The sequence below is a fragment of the Channa argus genome, chromosome 20, assembly GCF_033026475.1.
Source record: "Channa argus isolate prfri chromosome 20, Channa argus male v1.0, whole genome shotgun sequence".
Taxonomy (NCBI): domain Eukaryota; kingdom Metazoa; phylum Chordata; class Actinopteri; order Anabantiformes; family Channidae; genus Channa; species Channa argus.
Genome location: NC_090216.1, coordinates 5,779,087 through 5,803,312, shown reverse-complemented (window position 1 = coordinate 5,803,312; position 24,226 = coordinate 5,779,087). Strand labels below are relative to the sequence as shown.

General features: G+C 37.9%; 2 protein-coding genes and 1 long non-coding RNA gene across 3 annotated transcripts; all 3 read left to right on the top strand.

Annotated features, from left to right (window-relative positions):
* The first annotated feature begins 2,335 nt into the window (after positions 1-2,335).
* LOC137105795 (5-hydroxytryptamine receptor 3A-like) lies at positions 2,336-9,177 on the top strand. The gene is made up of 10 exons (XM_067488406.1): positions 2,336-2,408; positions 4,545-4,705; positions 5,025-5,069; positions 5,183-5,292; positions 5,551-5,720; positions 5,849-6,009; positions 7,330-7,540; positions 7,628-7,789; positions 7,944-8,029; positions 8,544-9,177. Exons 1-10 carry the CDS (start codon positions 2,372-2,374, stop codon positions 8,772-8,774), a joined length of 1,374 nt encoding a protein of 457 aa, XP_067344507.1. The 5' UTR covers positions 2,336-2,371; the 3' UTR covers positions 8,775-9,177.
* Positions 9,178-12,510: 3,333 nt separating this feature from the next.
* Positions 12,511-18,114, top strand: LOC137105775 (5-hydroxytryptamine receptor 3A-like). The gene is made up of 10 exons (XM_067488356.1): positions 12,511-12,587; positions 13,941-14,101; positions 14,406-14,450; positions 14,564-14,673; positions 14,929-15,098; positions 15,227-15,387; positions 16,577-16,787; positions 16,875-17,036; positions 17,191-17,276; positions 17,482-18,114. The coding sequence occupies exons 1-10, from the start codon at positions 12,551-12,553 to the stop codon at positions 17,710-17,712; spliced, it is 1,374 nt and encodes a 457-aa protein (XP_067344457.1). The 5' UTR covers positions 12,511-12,550; the 3' UTR covers positions 17,713-18,114.
* A 3,752-nt stretch (positions 18,115-21,866) lies between these two features.
* Positions 21,867-23,923, top strand: LOC137105793 (uncharacterized). The gene is made up of 3 exons (XR_010911864.1): positions 21,867-21,968; positions 23,395-23,555; positions 23,875-23,923. It is a non-coding gene; the product is annotated as an uncharacterized lncRNA (long non-coding RNA).
* The last annotated feature ends 303 nt before the right edge of the window (positions 23,924-24,226 follow it).

Here is a 24,226-nt window from a genome sequence, read left to right as displayed (position 1 = left end):
GAAGTAAGAATATTATCAAATAAAGTTTGAGCATCACACTTTTAGATAGATGGTTAAAACTTGGGCACGCTGTTATGTTCCAGCAGATCTAATATCAGATCAGTGCTGGCTGTGGAAAGGTCTAACAGGTTTGAATTGAAGTCTTGACTTCACTTCTATCAAAAATATGTAGACAATGTTCAATATGCTTCTTATTTCATACATTGTTAAATGTTTAAGTCAACAATCCTGTGAAGGTAATTTTACAGATCACCATGAAGAGACAGTCAGCGCTCTATATAGTCAATTTTATGTTCCCTGTCTGGACTTGTCCTCCTTCCTGATCTCAGAGCGTGGGGGCGAAAAGCTGAGCTTTAAGGTCACTGTGCTGGTTGCTGTCACTGTGATGCAGCTTATTCTGAACGAAACTATGGTGAAAAATAATACTGACTCATTTAACAGTCATTGCTCCACTCTAATTTCTGTATGCTGTCCTTTCAACCTAGTGGTCTACTGCGTTGGGGTTTTTGGACTGATGCTGCTCAGCTTCCTGGAGACAATTGTTATGATGTATCTGATTGAAGAAGACAACAAGGACAACAAAGACCAGGACTGTGGGGACAAACAGGGCAAATTCCACGGCTGTTTAGGAGAAGAGATTCACTACAACGAATTAAGACGCTTCTTGGTTAGAAAGAGGTTAGAATTAAGTTCCAGTTTTTTGAGCATCACAAATGATGTTAATTTACCCCTGTTATACCGTTGTTAGTCAATCCCTCATTTTGGTTGGCTGGAATTAGTGGGTTAAATTGATCTGCTATTACCAAACAAGAACCATTAATGCAGGTGTTTGCAATTCTAAATGAATGAAAGTGTAAGTTAAAGACTGTAACAGTCTGTGGTGGCCAAAAAAGCCCAAATGACCATCATTTCAATAATGACATTAAATGATGGAAAATGACCACAAAGAGAAGTAAAAAAGCAATGATGTTCAAAGAGAAGTAGTCATTTTTGTTTCACACACACACACACAGAGCAGGTTTATTAAAATAGTCTCGTTATTACCACAGTTTATTAATCTACATTTCAGGGACGCGGTTTTGTTGTTGTTCTGCTGCTGTAGCAAAGCTGATGAGGAAACACGCACTTGGCTTTTCAGGTCATTTGAAGTGTTTCAGTGGTAACTACACACATTTTACCCAGTCTTGGATGCATTACCTATTGTTTGCACCCAGCAGAGGTGTAGGACCCCAAGGAGCCTCTCTTTGAACTAATTTCTTACTATGCATTTATTTAAACGATTACAGACAGACCCAAAGACCACAAATAGACAAAATAAGCACAAAATACTCAAAACAATGAATACAAAGAGAACTGACTTCCTCAGGTTTTTTCCACATTGTATGTAGTAGGAGTGCAGGCAACCATTGTCTCATGGTCTGTATAATAGCTCATATCAAAGACATACAGTATTGTATGTTATACTCTACTAATTCTGTAAGAACAGTGGTTGACTTGTTGTCTACGTTGTCAACCCGCAACTAGTCAACTAATTAATCCAATTTTTAAAAAGGCAAGCATCTCCAACTTGCTTGTACAGGAGCTTTCTGTTAAAAATGTGTTTTTTGCAAGCTGAGTCACAAAAGCAGAAGACGTTATACACAATCTATTTTATGTCTTGATCCTGTAGGCTGAGGGCGAAGCTCATGCTGCTTCTCCACACGGACGGCGAACAGAGAAGCTGTGGAGAACAACGTGATGTGGACCGAGGTCTTAAATAAGGCCATGGATGTTACACCTGCTTGTGTTGATTGGTTGTGATTCCTGTCTCGCTATTCATATGTTTTCATGAGAAATAAAAGTGTTCTATTGTGAAACGTGTAAAGAATCTTAATTGTAGAGTATAAAACAACTTGGATTAGAAATGTAGTGGAGTAGAAAGAACAGATATTTGGTCTTAGATGTAATGGAGTAAAAAGTCAAAATAGCCATAATAACATGTTGGGAAAAAACTATTTAAGTATTTAAAAATGTTTGTACAGTACCAAAGCAGTAAAGCTACAGTATGAAGAGGAATAAAAAACTCTACTCAAGTATGAGAAAAACAAATATTTGTGTGGACTCCACAAAGCCTTGTTCTTAAATTATATTAATACACGTTAGTGGTATTATTCTTGAAAGCATCCACGCTGTGCTTTTAGTGCCTAAATGGGATGCACATCATCAGTGATTGAGATTCCCTGCCTTAGATTGTGATATTAAACCAAAGGATTGGTCACTTGGTTTGCCCTCCCCTTTCTAGTGAGGATAAGTTTGAGGGTTTTTTCCGGCAAACTTCAGAGAGGATGCACATTTATTGTACGCAGTGCTCACAGAGGGTCCTACAGTCACAATGCTTGCTGGTTTCTTCTTTCTGCTCTTCCTCACAGGTAAGGCTTCTGCTCATCCTCACACTGTTCATGTTGTTCTGGGTAATCTATACTATTGACCTCAGAATTAACTGTAAAGGGCCATTTTCTAAGTTTTAATGCTCTTAATAATAATACAAATGGTAACATGGTACAGATTTTTTAAACTAGATGATCACATCAGCTGATCGTATACTGCACATGTTGGTTTGACCAGATGCCCCGTCCGGCACAACCCTCCCCATTTTTATGTAGCTTGGGATCGGAGCTCAGATGTATGATGTTAACCTCAGTGGTTGGAGTAGGGCTTTTTGGGGCATCGATGTCTTTCCCAGTCACACTTTGACATGTGGTCAGAGAAAGTTGCAATTGCCACTGTGGGCAGCCACTCTACCAACAAAGCAACTGCCACCAATGCATAATATCTACAACAGCAAAGTCACATATAATATGTCCCTTATTCTATTTATCTATATAAATTACAATAAACCACTGGGTGAACTTTAAAATCATTATAGAAATCAGTTACTATCACTCACTGATCCTTTATTCTATAATCTGACGGGGTTCACTCGTACAGCAGGTAGTTATTAGGTTAGCACAGCATGCAAAAAGCTATTGGTTTAACACATTCATAGAAATTAGTAGAAACTCACCAGGGTTAACACATACACGGTACATGGGCACAGCTGACATTATGCTTAAATGTTTGTGCTTGTTTGACAGGGGTTTTAATTAATTACCTTTACTGGCTTTTAACTCGCTGAGTGGTATTTGTGTGTAACAATACAGTAAAATACCCGACCTGAGTGTTTCACTTCAGCTGAGATCTGTTTCCCTGCTGATGCTGTGGTTTGTGTGTTAGACAAAGACGTACACCGGTGGTGACCACTTGTGCAAATTAATGGAATCCAGCACAGTGGTTCTGCCAAAAACTCTACATTTACAAGGTTAGAATTTCTCAGCTTTTAGGCTGAAACTGTCAGAAAGGTGAAAATTAAGATAATGTGTTTATTATTGAGGTCAAAGTGGGTAGTGGAGTGCATTATAAGAAGAGTTGGCGCTACGGTTTTGGCCACCTCATTCATTTTAAATAGGATGGCAAAAACATTAGAACCAGTTACTTCGATGAGGAAACAGCTTGTCATAACAGGATCCGTGTTAACAGCTTCAAAAAATAAGTGGCATCACTTCGTCATGTGTTATTATGATGTTCAACTTTGACAGTTATAGTAATTTCCAAAATGATTATCTCAATTTCCAAATTTTCACAACCACAAAAGCAAAGGTTTTGTATTAAACACACTTGGTTTATACTAATGCAGTCTAATACATCAATCCTGCAATAAATCTACCTTTAATGAAGTTAGTAATATTCATTTTTTGGTTTAAAACTGTTTTAGAGATGATGCAAAAAAAACTCAGTATAATTCAGGACAACAGCAGATAAAATTGCCAACCAGTGAAGGAATAGTTTCACTAACTGCCCCTCAAAATGCTGCAACTGAACGAGGTTTTCATACACACTGGAGATTGCATCTGCATGGATTTGGTAGTTCAGTAGATAGTGTAAACAGGCTGATCGTTTGAAAGCCCAAAGGACTGAACTCTAACATTTAAAAAGCATTTGGTGGTCAAATCCATGAGCTGTCAATCTTTGTCATAATGGCCTTTCTGTGACCACAATCGTTACTGCAGACGTTAAACTTGTTGTGCTAAATGCTAAAACTATACTAATGTGCTCACAGTAACAATACTACTGACATTTTGGAGGCATAACATGAAATAACAAAGTCTGTTCCAGGTGCTATAGCAGGTTAGGTTCAGGTAAAAAGATCCTAGTTTGGGTTAAAATAAGTACTAGTAGTTCCTTCTAAAGTCCACTTTTTTACTGCAAAAAAAAAAAAAAGAATAAAGAAAAAAATCCCATTGCAAGCGAACAAGCATTTGCCTGAATGGAATAAATGTTTCATCCATGTTTTCATATTTGTACCGTTATAGTGGGGTTGTCAGAAAAGGGCCCCTAAATGTAACTATGGCTCATGGTAAAATGCTTGTACCAGTAAAATATGGGGTCACTTTTTAATGAATGTTCATATTGTGTCATGCACATTATTATATCATATACCTATGATTTGACTTTTGTTTTTGCTCAAGATACGACGTCTTCTGAGGAAAACTGCAGTTATCAAGATGTTTTAAACTACTTGAACTTGACCAAAAGTAACGAACATTTCTTCATGACTCGGCCTGTTAAAAACCACAGAAATGCCACCCAGCTAAGAGTGGATATGGTGCTCTATGCCATTCTAGATATGGTAAGTACTTGTTGGTCTAGGTCCTCTGCTGCAAAACTTCATAAACTCACGACCCTAAAAGTTGTTCCTAGGATCCTCTGGGTGTCCACTGACTGTTAATTTGGAGCTTTGGTGACCGACGACAGCCTGTGGCAAAAATCACGCAGTGTTATATGTAAACATAGGATCAAATTCTGACAGTGTGACTGGTGCCATTATCCACAACTAGCCTATGATCCAATGATCAGAATAATATTCAGAGAAACCGGCAGTAACTTGTAAATAACCCATATATTTTTTGACACTGTTATGGTTTTCAAACACATTTCTTTGCTTGTAGAGGGAGAAGGAGCAGACATTTGTTCCTTACGTTTGGATGATCCAGGTGAGTTTCTTTCTCAGAGAGAAAGACATTTTTGGTTGGAAGAATTCCTCCTCCTCCTCTTCCTCCTCCTCTACCTGTAAGTTGTTTCATTTCCTCCACGTTTTCCTCCGTAGAAATGGCAGAACGAGTACATTCGTTGGGAACCGGGTGATTTCTGTGGTATTGAGTATGTTAATGTTCCTACAGAAATTATGTGGAAGCCAGATCTCACTATTGAAGAGATGTAAGTTAATAACATGAATTACTATATTTTATGTGTATTGTTACACATTGTAGTTTGCAATAGCTTGTTAAGTTCTGAAACGTACAAACTTATCAAAAACAGCAAAGAGTTAACTAATCACATGCCCACTGGTGCCTCCTTGTGTTGCCACCCACCCCCACCCCCCCCTTTCTGTGGACTCACAAGTGTATTTTACCTTCAGTTTTGTTGTATTGTATTTATATATGTGTATTACTGCATTTGTGTATCGTCATACAGGATAGAGAAGGACAGAGCCCCTCCTGCTCCTTATCTGGTCATTACCTATGAGGGTAATGTCTTAACTATCAACGACCAGGTGTTAGTCAGCACCTGCAGCATGCACGTTTACAAATTCCCCTTTGACATTCAGGTCTGCAACCTCACCTTCAAGTCTGTCTTACACTCAGGTGAGCCTGTAACATGTTGTGTTCCTATAGTTCTTTATATTTGTGTGCTTTAACACACACCACATAGCATTTATTCCTGTTTGCTTTGTGACTCTGCTGTGAAAACTTCGTTATTCCTCTTACACCAGATGAGGAAATTAGCGTAGCGCACACCGTCAACTCCTCAGTTGTGACTATGGTCTCCCGCAAGATGATGAGGACCCAGTCCGAGTGGTTGTTCATCAGCATGAACGTCACAGACAAAATGGTCAACACCTTTGGCTTTAACCAAAGTACCATTATTTACACTGTAAGTATTTCTGGATATAGCCTACAACCACACAGAGGCAGAAAGAAAGTGGGTTAAGTAATGTAAGTATTTAAAGTATTTGTACTGATCCATTGTAGTGCATTTGTGAATGTTTATATTTTATTCCATGTAAGTATTACTTCCTTTACCCCACCAGAGACTTTGCTACAAGAACATACTATGTGATTCATTTATTTAAAAATGTTTAGAGTAGCCCTGGATTCCACTTTGACCAGTCCCATAACAATACAGATTTTTAATGTGTGTGCATCACAGTTTTGTTCTGTCCCACTGGAAAAGTTTCATTAGTGGAGGCTTGTATACCCATGTATTTGGTTTTTGGTGCTGTTGCCACAGGCCCACAGTTCTACTTCTTGGGTACCGCTTAATGTGAAGGGCTATCAGTTTAATACGCACTTTTGAAATAACAAATTTGCTCAATTTATCGTTAATTATATGTTATTATTAATAGTTAATTAAATTAATGATATTCATCTATGTGAAGACACGGATCATGTTAATGATTTCTCACAATAACTATCAAATGTGATTTAAAAAAGAATAGCAACAAAAAAATTAGATGCAGCTCGTTGGTAAGTATTGTGAGCTATTTTTAGAACAGGCCTGCAGGCTACTCATGTGGTCCTTGGGGGCTACCTGGCCTGCCCACGGGCGACGTGTTGGTGACCCCTGTTCTAGATGATTTTCAAGCTTCCACATTTTTCCACCCACGGACCATGTACACTAACAACCATCAACACATGGATGAGCTAAAATAGAAGAGTCCTATGGCTGTTTGAGATTTTCCAAACAACTTATGTGACTATATGAATCAAATTGTGTATTGTCAGGGCAATTAATGGGGTTCGTGATGCTCAGAAAAATTAACTCACCATTTTATTGCCCTCTTTTCCAACAATTTCCTATGAGAAAAATCTTTTTGGGGCCAACATGAAAGTTGTACTACCATCGCTGGCCACTACGGTAGAATTGCAAAATTGCCTCATTGTCCAGTGCTGATTTGGGAGACTTTAAAATCCCCTAAAAGGAGTGGCCTGCAATGCATTCTGGTTCTCTGTACTAGCACAATAGAAAACGAAAACTTTTTTCTGTCCCTATTCTCTGTTTTAGTATTTGTTTCCTTGTCTTCCTGCTCCTTTGTTCTTTCTTTCATCTTATATTTTCAGTTTATAAAGTATTTCTTTCTATATATTTTTTTTATCTCAGAAGTATTAAATACAGTATCTGCAATACCTGAAGCAACTAGCTTTAGTTACCAAATGTTGAAGTGAGCAATCTAACCTGATTGTAATTTTACAGATCACCATGAAGAGGCGGTCGACACTCTACATCGTCAACTTTATAGTCCCTGTCCTCTTCTTCTTGTGTCTGGACTTGTCCTCCTTCCTGATCTCCGAGCATGGGGGCGAGAAGCTGAGCTTCAAGGTCACTGTGCTGCTTGCTGTCACTGTGATGCAGCTTATTCTGAACGAAATTCTGCCTTCGACGTCAAACAGAATTCCACTTATAGGTAAAGCTATTTTTTGATCAGGAACAGCACATACTGACTCAATTTATTGTATTTGTCCACATCATTTCTGCTGATTTCTCGGCCCAGCGCTCTACTGCTTTGGGATTTTTGGTCTGATGCTGCTCAGCCTCCTGGAGACAATCATGGTGATGTACCTGATAGAAAAAGACAATAAGACAGATACAAAGCAAAACCTGAATGAGGACTGTGGAGACAAACAAGGAAAAGCCAGTCACCACTGTTTAGGAGGTGAGAGTCACTACAACAAACTGAGACATGTCTATCAATGTTCATGAACTCAACAGATTTAGACAATTTGTAAAGAAGTTTATACGTGAATGTGTAAAATGATTATTATTTTGAATGTGTACTAACCATGTTTTGTGTTGAATGCATCTTACAGAAGTTAATAAACTGTTTTTCTGTGAGTGTGGCCGTGATGTGTCTTCGAATAAAACACCATCTGAACTGCTGCCGATGACCAAAGAGGTAAGAATTAAAGTCTTTTTTGTTCAAGTTTACAATATTATTTAAAATTTAGTTTGAAGGCTTCTTCTGGAAAAAGTAGGATACTGCATTTGTGAAGTGTTGTTCTGTGGATTATCAACAGTAGCCACTGTTTCTCCATAAATGTTTTGCTGGAAAAATTTTTAATTTTATTGATTTGAATTTCCAGTGTCCCTGAATCCTTCATTGTGATTGACTGGGAGTTGCAGGCTAATTTGTGGTTAATGCAAGTGTTTGCAATTCTAAATGAATGCACCAGCATTGAGGAATGAGCACAGAACAGTGCCTGGGTGGGCAAAGTCAAACAACTACAAATAACATAAAGAACACAAATGATCACTGACCACAAAACTACAACATGAGAAGTAGCTCAGTCTGTTTAGTTCTGTGTTCACATTGATGGTGGATAATGATGCACACTAAATTAGTTGGCCTTGACAGATTTCAGATTTTTAGCATAATCTTTTCACTAACCACAGTTCATTAAACTTTTCAGGGAAGCAGCAACCAATTGATGGAGGGTTCTCAGTCCTGTGAAAAGCTTCCTGATGAGCTGACGGCAGTGCTGAAATCGCTGATTCTCATTCTCAACAACAAACAGGAAGAAGGGGAGCCTGGCTACTGGACCAAAAAAGCTAAAACAATCAACAAAGTTTTCTTCGTTTTCTATGTCACAGCAGCTACTATCTTTATGCTCTTCATGTATTTTAAATGGAACAAGGTATAAATTTGCTATTGCTAAAAAAAAAAAAAAAGGAGAAATTGCATGAATGAGTTGAAAGTTTCTCCAGGGCTGTGAACATTGCATGTTGCCAAAGTTAATGGGATCATTCTTGGTGATCTTGCACGATCAGTATCATGAACCCTGAGGACAAAAAAAGGACTTGTATTTATACCTATAGTACCATCCTACCTTCTTTATAACCCTATTACTAACATTAGTAACTTACCTAAAAAAATGTTACTTCATCAATGTGTAACTTCATCATTTCAGAGACTTATATAATTGACAGATATTAAATGTGATTCTCTATATGATTCAGTAATACTGTGTTGCACCTGTACTCTGCTTTAGATGTACTTCATGTCATATTTGCTACTGTTTCTAAATGAATGCACCAAAATAAAAGTGTGAGTACAGAATTAACAGTCTGTGGTGGCCAAAAAAGCACAAATGACAATGACATGAAATGATGGAAAATGACCACAAAGAGAAGTAAAGCAATGATGTTCAAAGAGAAGTAGTCATTTGTGTTTCACACACACACAGAGCAGGTTTATTAAAATAGTCTCATTATTAATCACAGTTTATTAATCTACTTTTCAGGGACGCGGACCTGACAATTACATGTTGTTCTGCTGCTGTAGCAAAGCTGATGAGGAAACACGCACTTGGCTTTTCAGGTCATTTGAAGTGTTTCAGTGGTAACTACACACATTTTACCCAGTCTTGGATGCATTACCTATTGTTTGCACCCAGCAGAGGTGTAGGACCCCAAGGAGCCTCTCTTTGAACTAATTTCTTACTATGCATTTATTTAAACTATTACAGACAGACCCAAAGACCACAAATAGACAAAATAAGCTCAAAATACTCAAAACAATGAATACAAAGAGAACTGACTTCCTCAGGTTTTTTCCACATTGTACGTAGTACGAGTGCAGGCAAACATTGTCTCATGGTCTGTATAATAGCTCATATCAAAGACATACAGTATTGTATGTTATACTCTACTAATTCTTGTACACTTACTATATGGCTTCAGATAAGGTGGTTGACTTGTTGTCTACGTTGTAAATCCTCATCTAGTCAACATTAATGCAATTTTTAAAAAGGCAAGTATCTCCAACTTGCTTGTACCGGAGCTTTCTGTTAAAAATGTGTTTTTTGCAAGCTGAGTCACGAAAGCAGAAGACGTTATAAACAATGTATTTTTTGTCTCTTATTTTAGTACATGCAGTATATACAAAATCTGATAGCAATTGCAATGATCCTGTAGGTTGAGGGCGACGCTCATGCAGTTTCTCCACTTGGACAAAGAAGCTGTGGAGAACAACGTGACGTGGACTGAAACAAAACCTGTTACTAATAGGTCTTAAAAAAGGCCATGGAAGGACGGAGTGACGTTACACGTGCTTGTGCAGGTTGGTTTAATGAAGTGATTCCTGTCTTGCTCGTTTTCACTATTCTGAAACGTGTAAAGGAGTGTAAAAGAGAAAGAATTCACCAGATCCTTCCCCCAAATATTACAGATAGATCTTCACGTACAACATTGCTAGAATCATCGATAAGGCCCCAATCCCTCTTAGACTGCTTTTTACTCATAGATCTCTTTGAGCTAACTTCAATTATTACCTCATCTTAACCAACAACCTGTGTTAAACCACCACTTAAAAAATCCTGTGTTGACCCAGGTGTTTTAGCCAATTACAGACCAATATCTAATGTCCCCTTTATTTCTAAAATAATTGAAAAAGTAGTTGCAAAACAATTATGTGATCACCTTCATAGGAATAATTTGTATGAAGACTTTCAGTCAGGATTTAGAGTTCATCATAGTACAGAAACAGCACTGGTGAAAGTCACCAACGATCTCATGGCCTCAGATACTGGACTAGTCTCTATACACTGATACCATTGATCACAAAATTTTATTACAGCGACTGGAACATGAAATTGGGATTAAATGAGCTGCATTAGGTTGGTTTAAATCTTATCTATCTGATAGATTTCAATTTGTTCATGTTAATGATGAATCCTCCATGCACACAAACTATGAAGTTCCTTAAGGCTCTGTGTTAGGACCAATTCTTTTTATTTTATATATATATATATATATATATATATATATATATATTAGGAAACATTATTAGAAATCATTCCATAAATTTCCACTGCTATGCTGATGATACCCAGCTATATTTATCTATAGAACCAGATGAAAACCAGATGAAAATAATCAGTTAATAAAGCTTCAAGCATGCCTACAAGACATAAAGGTCTGGATGTCCCACAATTTTTTACTTCTAAACTTAGACAAAACTGAAGTCATAGTATTTGGGCCCAAAAATCTCAGAAATATGATGTCCAACTATATTGTTACACTAGATGGCATAAGTCTGGCCTCCAGTACTACTGCAAGGAACCTTGGAGTTATTTTTGACCAGGATTTGTCCTCTACCTCACATATAAAACAAATCTCTAGAACGGCCTTCTTCCACCTACGGAACATTGCCAAAATTAGGAGCATCCTGTCTCAAAGTGATGCCGAAAAACTGGTCCATGCATTTGTTACCTCTAGGTTGGACTACTGTAATTCCCTACTTTCAGGATGCCCCAGTAACTCCCTAAAGAGCCTGCAATTAATCCAAAATGCTGCAGCAAGAGCGCCGTCTGGAACTAGCAAGAGAGATCATATGTCACCTTCACTAGCTTCCCTCCATTGGCTTCCCATTAAATATGGAATAGAATTTAAAACCCTGCTTCTTACATATAAAGCTCTTAATGGTCAGGCTCCATCTTATATAGAAGACCTCATAGCACCATATCATCCCAGTAGACCACTTCGATCTCAGAATGCAGGCCTACTTGTGCTTCCCAGAATTTCCAAAGGTAGAAGGTAGAGGTAGAGCCTTTAGCTATCAAACTCCTCTCCTATGGAACCAGGTCCCAGTTCAGATTTGGTAAGCAGACAGCGTCTCTACTATTAAGTCTAGGCTTAAAACCTTCCTTTTTAATAAAGTATATAGTTAGTTATAGTTATTTTCTCTCTTCACTTTCCACTCACACCAACCGGTCAAGGCAGATGGCCGTTCACCCTGAGTCTGGTTCTGCTGGAGGTTTCTTCCATTAAAGGGAGTTTTTCCTCTCCATTGTTGCCTATGGGTTTCTCCAGAAGGAATTGTTGGGTTCTCTCTATACATCTTTATAATCTTGACTTTATTCTGTAAAGTGCCCTGAGATAACTTTGTTGTGAATTGGCGCTATATAAATGAAGTTGAATTGAATTGAATTAAAACAACTTGGATTAGAAATGTAGTGGAGTAGAAAGAACAGATATTTGGTCTTAGATGTAATGGAGTAAAAAGTCAAAATAGCCATAATAACATGTTGTGAAAAAACTATTTAAGTATTTAAAAATGTTTGTGCAGTACCAAAGTAGTAAAGCTACAGTATGAAGAGGAATAAAAAAACTCTACTCAAGTATGAGAAAAACAAATATTTGTGTGGACTCCACAAAGCCTTGTTCTTAAATTCCATTAATACACGTTTGTGGCATTATTCTTGAAAGCATCCACGCTGTGCTTTTAGTGCCTAAATGGGATGCACATCATCAGTGATTGAGATTCCCTGCCTTAGATTGTGATATTAAACCAAAGGATTGGTCACTTGGTTTGCCCTCCCCTTTCTAGTGAGGATAAGTTTGAGGGTTTTTTCCGGCAAACTTCAGAGAGGATGCACATTTATTGTACGCAGTGCTCACAGAGGGTCCTACAGTCACAATGCTTGCTGGTTTCTTCTTTCTGCTCTTCCTCACAGGTAAGGCTTCTGCTCATCCTCACACTGTTCATGTTGTTCTGGGTAATCTATACTATTGACCTCAGAATTAATTGTAAAGGGCCATTTTCTAAGTTTTAGACAAAGACGTACACCGGTGGTGACCACTTGTGCAAATTAATGGAATCCAGCACAGTGGTTCTGCCATAAACTCTACATTTACAAAGTTAGAATTTCTCAGCTTTTAGGCTGAAACTGTCAGAAAGGTGAAAATTAAGATAATGTGTTTATTATTGAGGTCAAAGTGGGTAGTGGAGTGCATTATAAGAAGAGTTGGCGCTACGGTTTTGGCCACCTCATTCATTTTAAATAGGATGGCAAAAACATTAGTACCAGTTACTTCGGTGAGGAAACAGCTTGTCATAACAGGATCCGTGTTAACAGTTTCAAAAGATAAGTGGCATCACTTCATCATGTGTTATTATGACGTTCAACTTTGACAGTTATAGTAATTTCCAAAATGATTATCTCAATTTCCAAATTTTCACAACCACAAAAGCAAAGGTTTTGTATTAAACACACTTGGTTTATACTAATGCAGTCTAATACATCAATCCTGCAATAAATCTACCTTTAATGAAGTTAGTAATATTCATTTTTTGGTTTAAAACTGTTTTAGAGATGGTGCAAAAAAACTTGCCATTGTAGGAATAGTTTCACTAACTGCCCCTCAAAATGCTGCAACTGAACGAGGTTTTCATACACACTGGAGATTGCATCTGCATGGATTTGGTAGTGCAGTAGATAGTGTAAACAGGCTGATCGTTTGAAAGACCAAAGGACTGAACTCTAACATTTAAAAAGCATTTGGTGGTCAAATCCATGAGCGGTCAATCTTTGTCATAATGGCCTTTCTGTGACCACAATCGTTACTGCAGACGTTAAACTTGTTGTGCTAAATGCTAAAACTATACTAATGTGCTCACAGTAACAATACTACTGACATTTTGGAGGCATAACATGAAATAACAAAGTCTGTTCCAGGTGCTATAGCAGGTTAGGTTCAGGTAAAAAGATTCTAGTTTGGGTTAAAATAAGTACTTTGTTTCTCCCAAAGTCCACTTGTATTGCAAAAACAAAAAAAGAAAAAAGAAAAAAAAAATCCCCCTGCAAGCGAACAAGCATTTGCCTGAATGGAATAAATGTTTCGTCCATGTTTTCATATTTGTACCGTTGTAGTGGGGTTGTCAGAAAAGGGCCCCTAAATGTAACTATGGCTCATGGTAAAATGCTTGTACCAGTAAACTATGGGGTCACTTTTTAATGAATGTTCATATTGTGTCATGCACATTATTATATCATATACCTATGATTTGACTTTTGTTTTTGCTCAAGATGCGGCGTCTTCTGAGGAAAACTGCAGTTATCAAGATGTTTTAAACTACTTGAACTTGACCAAAAGTAACGAAGATTTCTTCATGACTCGGCCTGTTAAAAACCACAGAAATGCCACCCAGCTAAGAGTGGATATGGTGCTCTATGCCATTCTAGATATGGTAAGTACTTGTTGGTCTAGGTCCTCTGCTGCAAAACTTCATAAACTAACGATCCTAAAAGTTGTTCCTAGGATCCTCTGGGTGTCCACTGACTGTTAATTTGGAGCTTCGGTGACCAACGACAGCATGTGGCAAAAATCATGCAGTGTTATATGTAAATATAGGATCAAATTCTGACAGTGTGACTGGTGCCATAATAACCCAATGATCAGAATAATATTCATAGAAACCGGCAGTAACTTGTAAATAACCCATATATTTTTTGACACTGTTATGGTTTTCAAACACATTTCTTTGCTCGTAGAGGGAGAAGGAGCAGACATTTGTTCCTTACGTTTGGATGATCAAGGTGAGTTTCTCTCTCAGAGAGAAAGACAGTTTTGGTTGGAAGAATTCCTCCTCCTCCTCTTCCTCCTCTTCTACCTGTGAGTTGTTTCATTTCCTCCACGTTTTCCTCTGTAGAAATGGCAGAACGAGTACATTCGTTGGGAACCGGGTGATTTCTGTGGTATTCAGAAAGTTAATGTTCCTACAGAAATTATGTGGAAGCCAGATCTCACTATTGAAGAGATGTAAGTTAATAACATGAATTACTATGTTTTATGTGTATTGTTACACATTGTAGTTTGCAATAGCTTAAGTTCTGAAACGTACAAACTTATCAAAAACAGCAAAGAGTTAACTAATCACATGCCCACTGGTGCCTCCTTGTGTTGCCACCCACCCCCACCCCCCCCTTTCTGTGGACTCACAAGTGTATTTTACCTTCAGTTTTGTTGTATTGTATTTCTATATGTGTATTACTACATATGTGTATCGTCATACAGGATAGAGAAGGACAAAGCCCCTCCTGCTCCTCATCTGGTCATTACCTATGATGGTAATGTCATAATTATCAACGACCAGGTGTTAGTCAGCACCTGCAGCATGCACGTTTACAAATTCCCCTTTGACATTCAGGTCTGCAACCTCACCTTCAAGTCTGTCTTACACTCAGGTGAGCCTGTAACATGTTGTGTTCCTATAGTTCTTTATATTTGTGTGCTTTAACACACACCACATAGCATTTATTCCTGTTTGCTTTGTGACTCTGCTGTGAAACCTTCGTTATTCCTCTTACACCAGATGAGGAAATCAGCGTATCGCACAACGCCGACTCCTCAGTTGTGACTAGGTTCTCCCGCAAGGTGATGAGGACCCAGTCCGAGTGGTTGTTTATCAGCATGAACGTCACAGACAAAATGGTCAAAACCTTTGGCTTTAACCAAAGTACTGTTATTTACACTGTAAGTATTTCTGGATATAGCCTACAACCACACAGAGGCAGAAAGAAAGTGGGTTAAGTAATGTAACTATTTAAAGTATTTGTACTTTTTTGTGAATGTTTATATTTTATTCCATGTAAGTATTACTTCCTTTACCCCACCAGAGACTTTGCTACAAGAACATGCTATGTGATTTATTTATTTAAAAAAGTTTAGAGTAGACCTGGATTCCACTTTGACCAGTCCCATAACAATACAGGTTATTAATGTGTTTGCATTGCAGTTTTGTTCTGTCCCACTGGAAAAGTTTCATTAGTGGAGGCTTGTATACCCATGTATTTGGTTTTTGGTGCTGTTGCCACAGGCCCACAGTTCTGGTTACAAAGGGGCCCACGTGGGCCTCAGAGTTCCTGTCTATTTAGTTTTTTTGTTAAATAAATTTGATTAAAGCTTGTGTGGCCTGATTGGCTTGACCACTGCCAAGAGGTTCTGATCTTTTCCAGCAAACAATGGATGAAAACATGGCACTCGTTCACTCCTCTGGAAGTTGCCTAGCGATCCATACATGGAAAAAAAAACAATCTTCCAGATGATTTTCAAGCTTCCACATTTTTCCACCCACAGACCATGTACACTAACAACCATCAACACATGGATGAGCTAAAATAGAAGAGTCCTATGGCTGTTTGAGATTTTCCAAACAACTTATGTGACTATATGAATCAAATTGTGTATTGTCAGGGCAATTAATGGGGTTCGTGATGCTCAGAAAAATTAACTCACCATTTTATTGCCCTCTTTTCCAACAATTTCCTATGAGAAAAATCTTTTTGGGGCCAACATGAAAGTTGTACTACCATCGCTGGCCACTACGGCAGAATTGCAAAATTGCCTCATTGTCCAGTGCTGATTTGGGAGACTTTAAAATCCCCTAAAAGGAGTGGCCTGCAATGCATTCTGGTTCTCTGTACTAGCACAATAGAAAACGAAAACTTTTTTCTGTCCCTATTCTCTGTTTTAGTATTTGTTTCCTTGTCTTCCTGCTCCTTTGTTCTTTCTTTCATCTTATATTTTCAGTTTATAAAGTATTTCTTTCTATATATTTTTTTTATCTCAGAAGTATTAAATACAGTATCTGCAATACCTGAAGCAACTAGCTTTAGTTACCAAATGTTGAAGTGAGCAATCTAACCTGATTGTAATTTTACAGATCACCATGAAGAGGCGGTCGACACTCTACATCGTCAACTTTATAGTCCCTGTCCTCTTCTTCTTGTGTCTGGACTTGTCCTCCTTCCTGATCTCCGAGCATGGGGGCGAGAAGCTGAGCTTCAAGGTCACTGTGCTGCTTGCTGTCACTGTGATGCAGCTTATTCTGAACGAAATTCTGCCTTCGACGTCAAACAGAATTCCACTTATAGGTAAAGCTATTTTATGATCAGGAACAGCACATACTGACTCAATTTATTGTATTTGTCCACATCATTTCTGCTGATTTCTCGGCCCAGCGCTCTACTGCTTTGGGATTTTTGGTCTGATGCTGCTCAGCCTCCTGGAGACAATCATGGTGATGTACCTGATAGAAAAAGACAATAAGACAGATACAAAGCAAAACCTGAATGAGGACTGTGGAGACAAACAAGGAAAAGCCAGTCACCACTGTTTAGGAGGTGAGAGTCACTACAACAAACTGAGACATGTCTATCAATGTTCATGAACTCAACAGATTTAGACAATTTGTAAAGAAGTTTATACGTGAATGTGTAAAATGATTATTATTTTGAATGTGTACTAACCATGTTTTGTGTCGAATGCATCTTACAGAAGTTAATAAACTGTTTTTCTGTGAGTGTGGCCGTGATGTGTCTTCTAATAAAACACCATCTGAACTGCTGCCGATGACCAAAGAGGTGAGAATTAAAGTCTTTTTTGTTCAACATAAAGAGCACAAATGATCACTGACCACAAAACTACAACATGAGAAGTAGCTCAGTCTGTTTAGTTCTGTGTTCACATTGATGGTGGATAATGATGCACACTAAATTAGTTGGCCTTGACAGATTTCAGATTTTTAGCATAATCTTTTCACTAACCACAGTTCATTAAACTTTTCAGGGAAGCAGCAACCAATTGATGGAGGGTTCTCAGTCCTGTGAAAAGCTTCCTGATGAGCTGACGGCAGTGCTGAAATCGCTGATTCTCATTCTCAACAACAAACAGGAAGAAGGGGAGCCTGGCTACTGGACCAAAAAAGCTAAAACAATCAACAAAGTTTTCTTCGTTTTCTATGTCACAGCAGCTACTATCTTTATGCTCTTCATGTATTTTAAATGGAACAAGGTATAAATTTGCTATTGCTAAAAAAAAAAAAAAGGAGAAATTGCATGAATGAGTTGAAAGTTTCTCCAGGGCTGTGAACATTGCATGTTGCCAAAGTTAATGGGATCATTCTTGGTGATCTTGCACGATCAGTATCATGAACCCTGAGGACAAAAAAAGGACTTGTATTTATACCTATAGTACCATCCTACCTTCTTTATAACCCTATTACTAACATTAGTAACTTACCTAAAAAAATGTTACTTCATCAATGTGTAACTTCATCATTTCAGAGACTTATATAATTGACAGATATTAAATGTGATTCTCTATATGATTCAGTAATACTGTGTTGCACCTGTACTCTGCTTTAGATGTACTTCATGTCATATTTGCTACTGTTTCTAAATGAATGCACCAAAATAAAAGTGTGAGTAAAGAATTAACAGTCTGTGGTGGCCAAAAAAGCACAAATGACAATGACATGAAATGATGGAAAATGACCACAAAGAGAAGTAAAGCAATGATGTTCAAAGAGAAGTAGTCATTTGTGTTTCACACACACACAGAGCAGGTTTATTAAAATAGTCTCATTATTAATCACAGTTTATTAATCTACTTTTCAGGGACGCGGACCTGACAATTACATGTTGTTCTGCTGCTGTAGCAAAGCTGATGAGGAAACACGCACTTGGCTTTTCAGGTCATTTGAAGTGTTTCAGTGGTAACTACACACATTTTACCCAGTCTTGGATGCATTACCTATTGTTTGCACCCAGCAGAGGTGTAGGACCCCAAGGAGCCTCTCTTTGAACTAATTTCTTACTATGCATTTATTTAAACTATTACAGACAGACCCAAAGACCACAAATAGACAAAATAAGCACAAAATACTCAAAACAATGAATACAAAGAGAACTGACTTCCTCAGGTTTTTTCCACATTGTACGTAGTACGAGTGCAGGCAAACATTGTCTCATGGTCTGTATAATAGCTCATATCAAAGACATACAGTATTGTATGTTATACTCTACTAATTCTTGTACACTTACTATATGGCTTCAGATAAGGTGGTTGACTTGTTGTCTACGTTGTAAATCCTCATCTAGTCAACATTAATGCAATTTTTAAAAAGGCAAGTATCTCCAACTTGCTTGTACCGGAGCTTTCTGTTAAAAATGTGTTTTGTGCAAGCTGAGTCACGAAAGCAGAAGACGTTATAAACAATGTATTTTTTGTCTCTTATTTTAGTACATGCAGTATATACAAAATCTGATAGCAATTGCAATGATCCTGTAGGTTGAGGGCGACGCTCATGCAGTTTCTCCACTTTTACAGAAAAGCTGTGGAGAACAACGTGACGTGGACTGAAACAAAACCTGTTACTAATAGGTCTTAAAAAAGGCCATGGAAGGACGGAGTGACGTTACACCTGCTTGTGCAGGTTGGTTTAATGAAGTGATTCCTGTCTCGCTCGTTTTCACTATTCTGAAACGTGTAAAGGAGTGTAAAAGAGAAAGAATTCACCAGATCCTTCCCCCAAATATTACAGATAGATCTTCACGTACAACATTGCTAGAATCATCGATAAGGCCCCAATCCCTCTTAGACTGCTTTTTACTCATAGATCTCTCTGAGCTAACTTCAATTATTACCTCATCTTAACCAACAACCTGTGTTAAACCACCACTTAAAAAATCCTGTGTTGACCCAGGTGTTTTAGCCAATTACAGACCAATATCTAATGTCCCCTTTATTTCTAAAATAATTGAAAAAGTAGTTGCAAAACAATTATGTGATCACCTTCATAGGAATAATTTGTATGAAGACTTTCAGTCAGGATTTAGAGTTCATCATAGTACAGAAACAGCACTGGTGAAAGTCACCAACGATCTCATGGCCTCAGATACTGGACTAGTCTCTATACATTGATACCATTGATCACAAAATGTTATTACAGAGACTGAAACATGGAATTGGGATTAAAGGAGCTGCATTAGGTTGGTTTAAATCTTATCTATCTGATAGATTTCAATGTGTTCATGTTAATGATGAATCCTCCATGCACACAAACTATGAAGTTCCTTAAGGCTCTGTGTTAGGACCAATTCTTTTTATTTTATATATATATAAATATATATATATATATATATATATATATATATATATATATATATATATATATAAACATATATATATATATATATATATATATATATATATATATATATATATATATATATATATATATATATATATATATATATATATATATATATATAAACATATATATATATATATATATATATATATATATTTACATATATATCTCCTTTAGGCAACATTATTAGAAATCATTCCATAAATTTCCACTGCTATGCTGATGATACCCAGCTATATTTATGTATAGAACCAGATGAAAATAATAAGTTAATAAAGATTCAAGCATGCCTACAAGACATAAAGGCCTGGATGTCCCACAATTTTTTACTTTTAAACTCAGACAAAACTGAAGTCATAGTATTTGGGCCCAAAAATCTCAGAGATATGATGTCCACCTATATTGTTACACTAGATGGCATAAGTCTGGCTTCCAGTACTACTGCAAGGAACCTTGGAGTTATTTTTGACCAGGATTTGTCCTTTACCTCACATATAAAACAAATCTCTAGAACGGCCTACTTCCACCTACGGAACATTGCCAAAATTAGGAGCATCCTGTCTCAAAGTGATGCCGAAAAACTGGTCCATGCATTTGTTACCTCTAGGTTGGACTACTGTAATTCCCTACTTTCAGGATGCCCCAGTAACTCCCTAAAGAGCCTGCAATTAATCCAAAATGCTGCAGCAAGAGCGCCGTCTGGAACTAGCAAGAGAGATCATATTTCACCTTCACTAGCTTCTCTCCATTGGCTTCCCATTAAATTTAGAACAGAATTTAAAACCCTGCTTCTTACATATAAAGCTCTTAATGGTCAGGCTCCATCATATATAGAAGACCTCATAGCACCATATCATCCCAGTAGACCACTTCGATCTCAGAATGCAGGCCTACTTGTGGTTCCCAGAATTTCCAAAGGTAGAATGGGAGGTAGAGCCTTTAGCTATCAAGCTCCTCTCCTGTGGAACCAGCTCCCAGTTCAGATTCGGGAAGCAGACACCATCTCTACTATTAAGTCTAGGCTTAAAACCTTCCTCTTTAATAAAGCATATAGTTAGTTATAGTTATGCTGCTATAGGCTTAGACAGCTGGGGGACCCACCCCCCTGATGCACTGAGCTCCTTTCCTCCTCTTGACCCCCTCTCCTCTCACCCCACAGTTGTCCCCACTGTATGCCATTAACTCTGTGTGTTCTCTCCCGTAGTTGTCTTTGTCCTTCTCTGTCCCCCTCTCTCTGTCCCTTTCTGCAGGTGTCCCCAGCTTTGAAGCTGTGTGTCTTCCAGCGTGCAGCTACTGGTCCTACCAACCTGCCCAATGTTTCGTTGTTGCTTTTTGTTGCACTGTTCTTTTCTCTCTTCACTTTCCACTCACCCCAACCGCTCAAGGCAGATGGCCGTTCACCCTGAATCTGGTTCTGCTGGAGGTTTCTTCTGTTAAAGGGAGTTTTTCCTCTCTACTGTTGCCTATGGGTTTCTCCAGAAGGAATTGTTGGGTTCTCTCTATACATCTTTATAATCTTGACTTTATTCTGTAAAGTGCCCTGAGATAACTTTGTTGTGAATTGGCGCTATATAAATAAAGTTGAATTGAATTGCATTAAAACAACTTGGATTACAAATTTAGTGTAGTAGAAAGAACAGACATTTGGTCTTAGATGTAATGGAGTAAAAAGTCAAAATAGCCATAATAACATGTTAAGAAAAAACTATTTAAGTATTTAAAAATGTTTGTACAGTACCAAAGTATTAAAGCTACAGTATGAAGAGGAATAAAAAACTCTACTCAAATATGAGAAGATCAAAGACTTGTGTGGACTCCACAAAGCCTTGTTCTTAAATTCTATTAATACACGTTAGTGGTATTATTCTTGAAAGCATCCACGCTGTGCTTTTAGTGCCTAAATGGGATGCACATCATCAGCGATTGAGATTCCCTGCCTTAGATTGTGATATTAAACCAAAGGATTGGTCACTTGGTTTGCCCTCCCCTTTCTAGTGAGGATAAGTTTGAGGGTTTTTTCCGGCAAACTTCAGAGAGGATGCACATTTATTGTACGCAAAGCTCACAGAGGGTCCTACAGTCACAATGCTTGCTGGTTTCTTCTTTCTGCTCTTCCTCACAGGTAAGGCTTCTGCTCATCCTCACACTGTTCATGTTGTTCTGGGTAATCTATACTATTGACCTCAGAATTAACTGTAAATGGCCATTTTCTAAGTTTTAATGCTCTTATTAATAATACGAGTGGTAACATGGTACAGATTTTTCTAACTGGATGATCACATCAGCTGATCGTGTACTGCACATGTTGATTTGACCAGATGCCCCTTCTGACAAAACCCTCCCCATTTTTATATGGCTTGGGATCGGAGCTCAGATGTATGATATTAACCTCAGTGGTTGGAGCAGGGCTTTTTGGGGCATCGATGTCTTTCCCAGTCACACTTTTTTATGTGGTCAGAGAAAGTTGCAATTGCCACTGTGGGCAGCCACTCTACCAACAAAGCAACTGCCACCTATGTATGATTTCATGATTAGGCTGAATTTGTCAGAAAGGTGAAAATTAAGATAATGTGTTTATTATTGAGGTCAAAGTGGGTAGTGGAGTGCATTATAAGAAGAGTTGGCGCTACGGTTTTGGCCACCTCATTCATTTTAAATAGGATGGCAAAAACATTAGAACCAGTTACTTCGATGAGGAAACAGCTTGTCATAACAGGATCCGTGTTAACAGCTTCAAAAAATAAGTGGCATCACTTCGTCATGTGTTATTATGATGTTCAACCTTGACAGTTATGGTAATTTCCAAAATAATTATCTCAATTTCCAAATTTTCACAACCACAAAAGCAAAGGTTTTGTATTAAACACACTTGGTTTATACTAATGCAGTCTAATACATCAATCCTGCAATAAGTCAGGACAACAGCAGATAACATTGCCAACCAGTGAAGGAATAGTTTCACTAACTCCCCCTCAAAATGCTGCAACTGAACGAGGTTTTCATACACACTGGATATTGCATCTGCATGGATTTGGTAGTTCAGTAGATAGTGTAAACAGGCTGATCGTTTGAAAGCCCAAAGGACTGAACGCTAACATTTAAAAAGCATTTGGTGGTCAAATCCATGAGCGGTCAATCTTTGTCATAATGGCCTTTCTGTGACCACAATCGTTACTGCAGACGTTAAACTTGTTGTGCTAAATGCTAAAACTATACTAATGTGCTCACAGTAACAACACTACTGATATTTTGGAGGCATAACATGAAATAACAAAGTCTGCTGCAGGTCCTATAGCAGGCTAAGTTCAGGTAAAAAGATCCTAGTTTGGGTTAAAATAAGTACTAGTAGTTTCTCCTAAAGTCCACTTTTTTACTGCAAAAAAAAAAAAAAAAGAAAAAAGAAAAACAGGGCCTCTAAATGTAACTATGGCTCGTGGTAAAATGCTTGTACCAGCAAACTATGGGGTCACTTTTTAATGAATGTTCATATTGTGTCATGCACATTATTATATCATATACCTATGATTTGACTTTTGTTTTTGCTCAAGATACGACGTCTTCTGAGGAAAACTGCAGTTATCAAGATGTTTTAAACTACTTGAACTTGACCAAAAGTAACGAACATTTCTTCATGACTCGGCCTGTTAAAAACCACAGAAATGCCACCCAGCTAACAGTGGATATGGTGCTCTATGCCATTCTAGATATGGTAAGTACTTGTTGGTCTAGGTCCTCTGCTGCAAAACTTCATAAACTCACGACCCTAAAAGTTGTTCCTAGGATCCTCTGGGTGTCCACTGACTGTTAATTTGGAGCTTTGGTGACCGACGACAGCCTGTGGCAAAAATCACGCAGTGTTATATGTAAATATAGGATCAAATTCTGACAGTGTGACTGGTGCCATTATCCACAACTAGCCTATGATCCAATGATCAGAATAATATTCATAGAAACCGGCAGTAACTTGTAAATAACCCATATATTTTTTGACACTGTTATGGTTTTCAAACACATTTCTTTGCTCGTAGAGGGAGAAGGAGCAGACATTTGTTCCTTACGTTTGGATGATCAAGGTGAGTTTCTCTCTCAGAGAGAAAGACAGTTTTGGTTGGAAGAATTCCTCCTCCTCCTCTTCCTCCTCTTCTACCTGTGAGTTGTTTCATTTCCTCCTCGTTTTCTTCCGTAGGAATGGCAGAACGAGTACATTAGTTGGGAACCTGCTGATTTCTGTGGTATTCAGAAAGTTATGGTTCCTACAGAAATTATGTGGAAGCCAGATCTCACTATTGAAGAGATGTAAGTTAATAACATGAATTACTATGTTTTATGTGTATTGTTACACATTGTAGTTTGCAATAGCTTGTTAAGTTCTGAAACGTA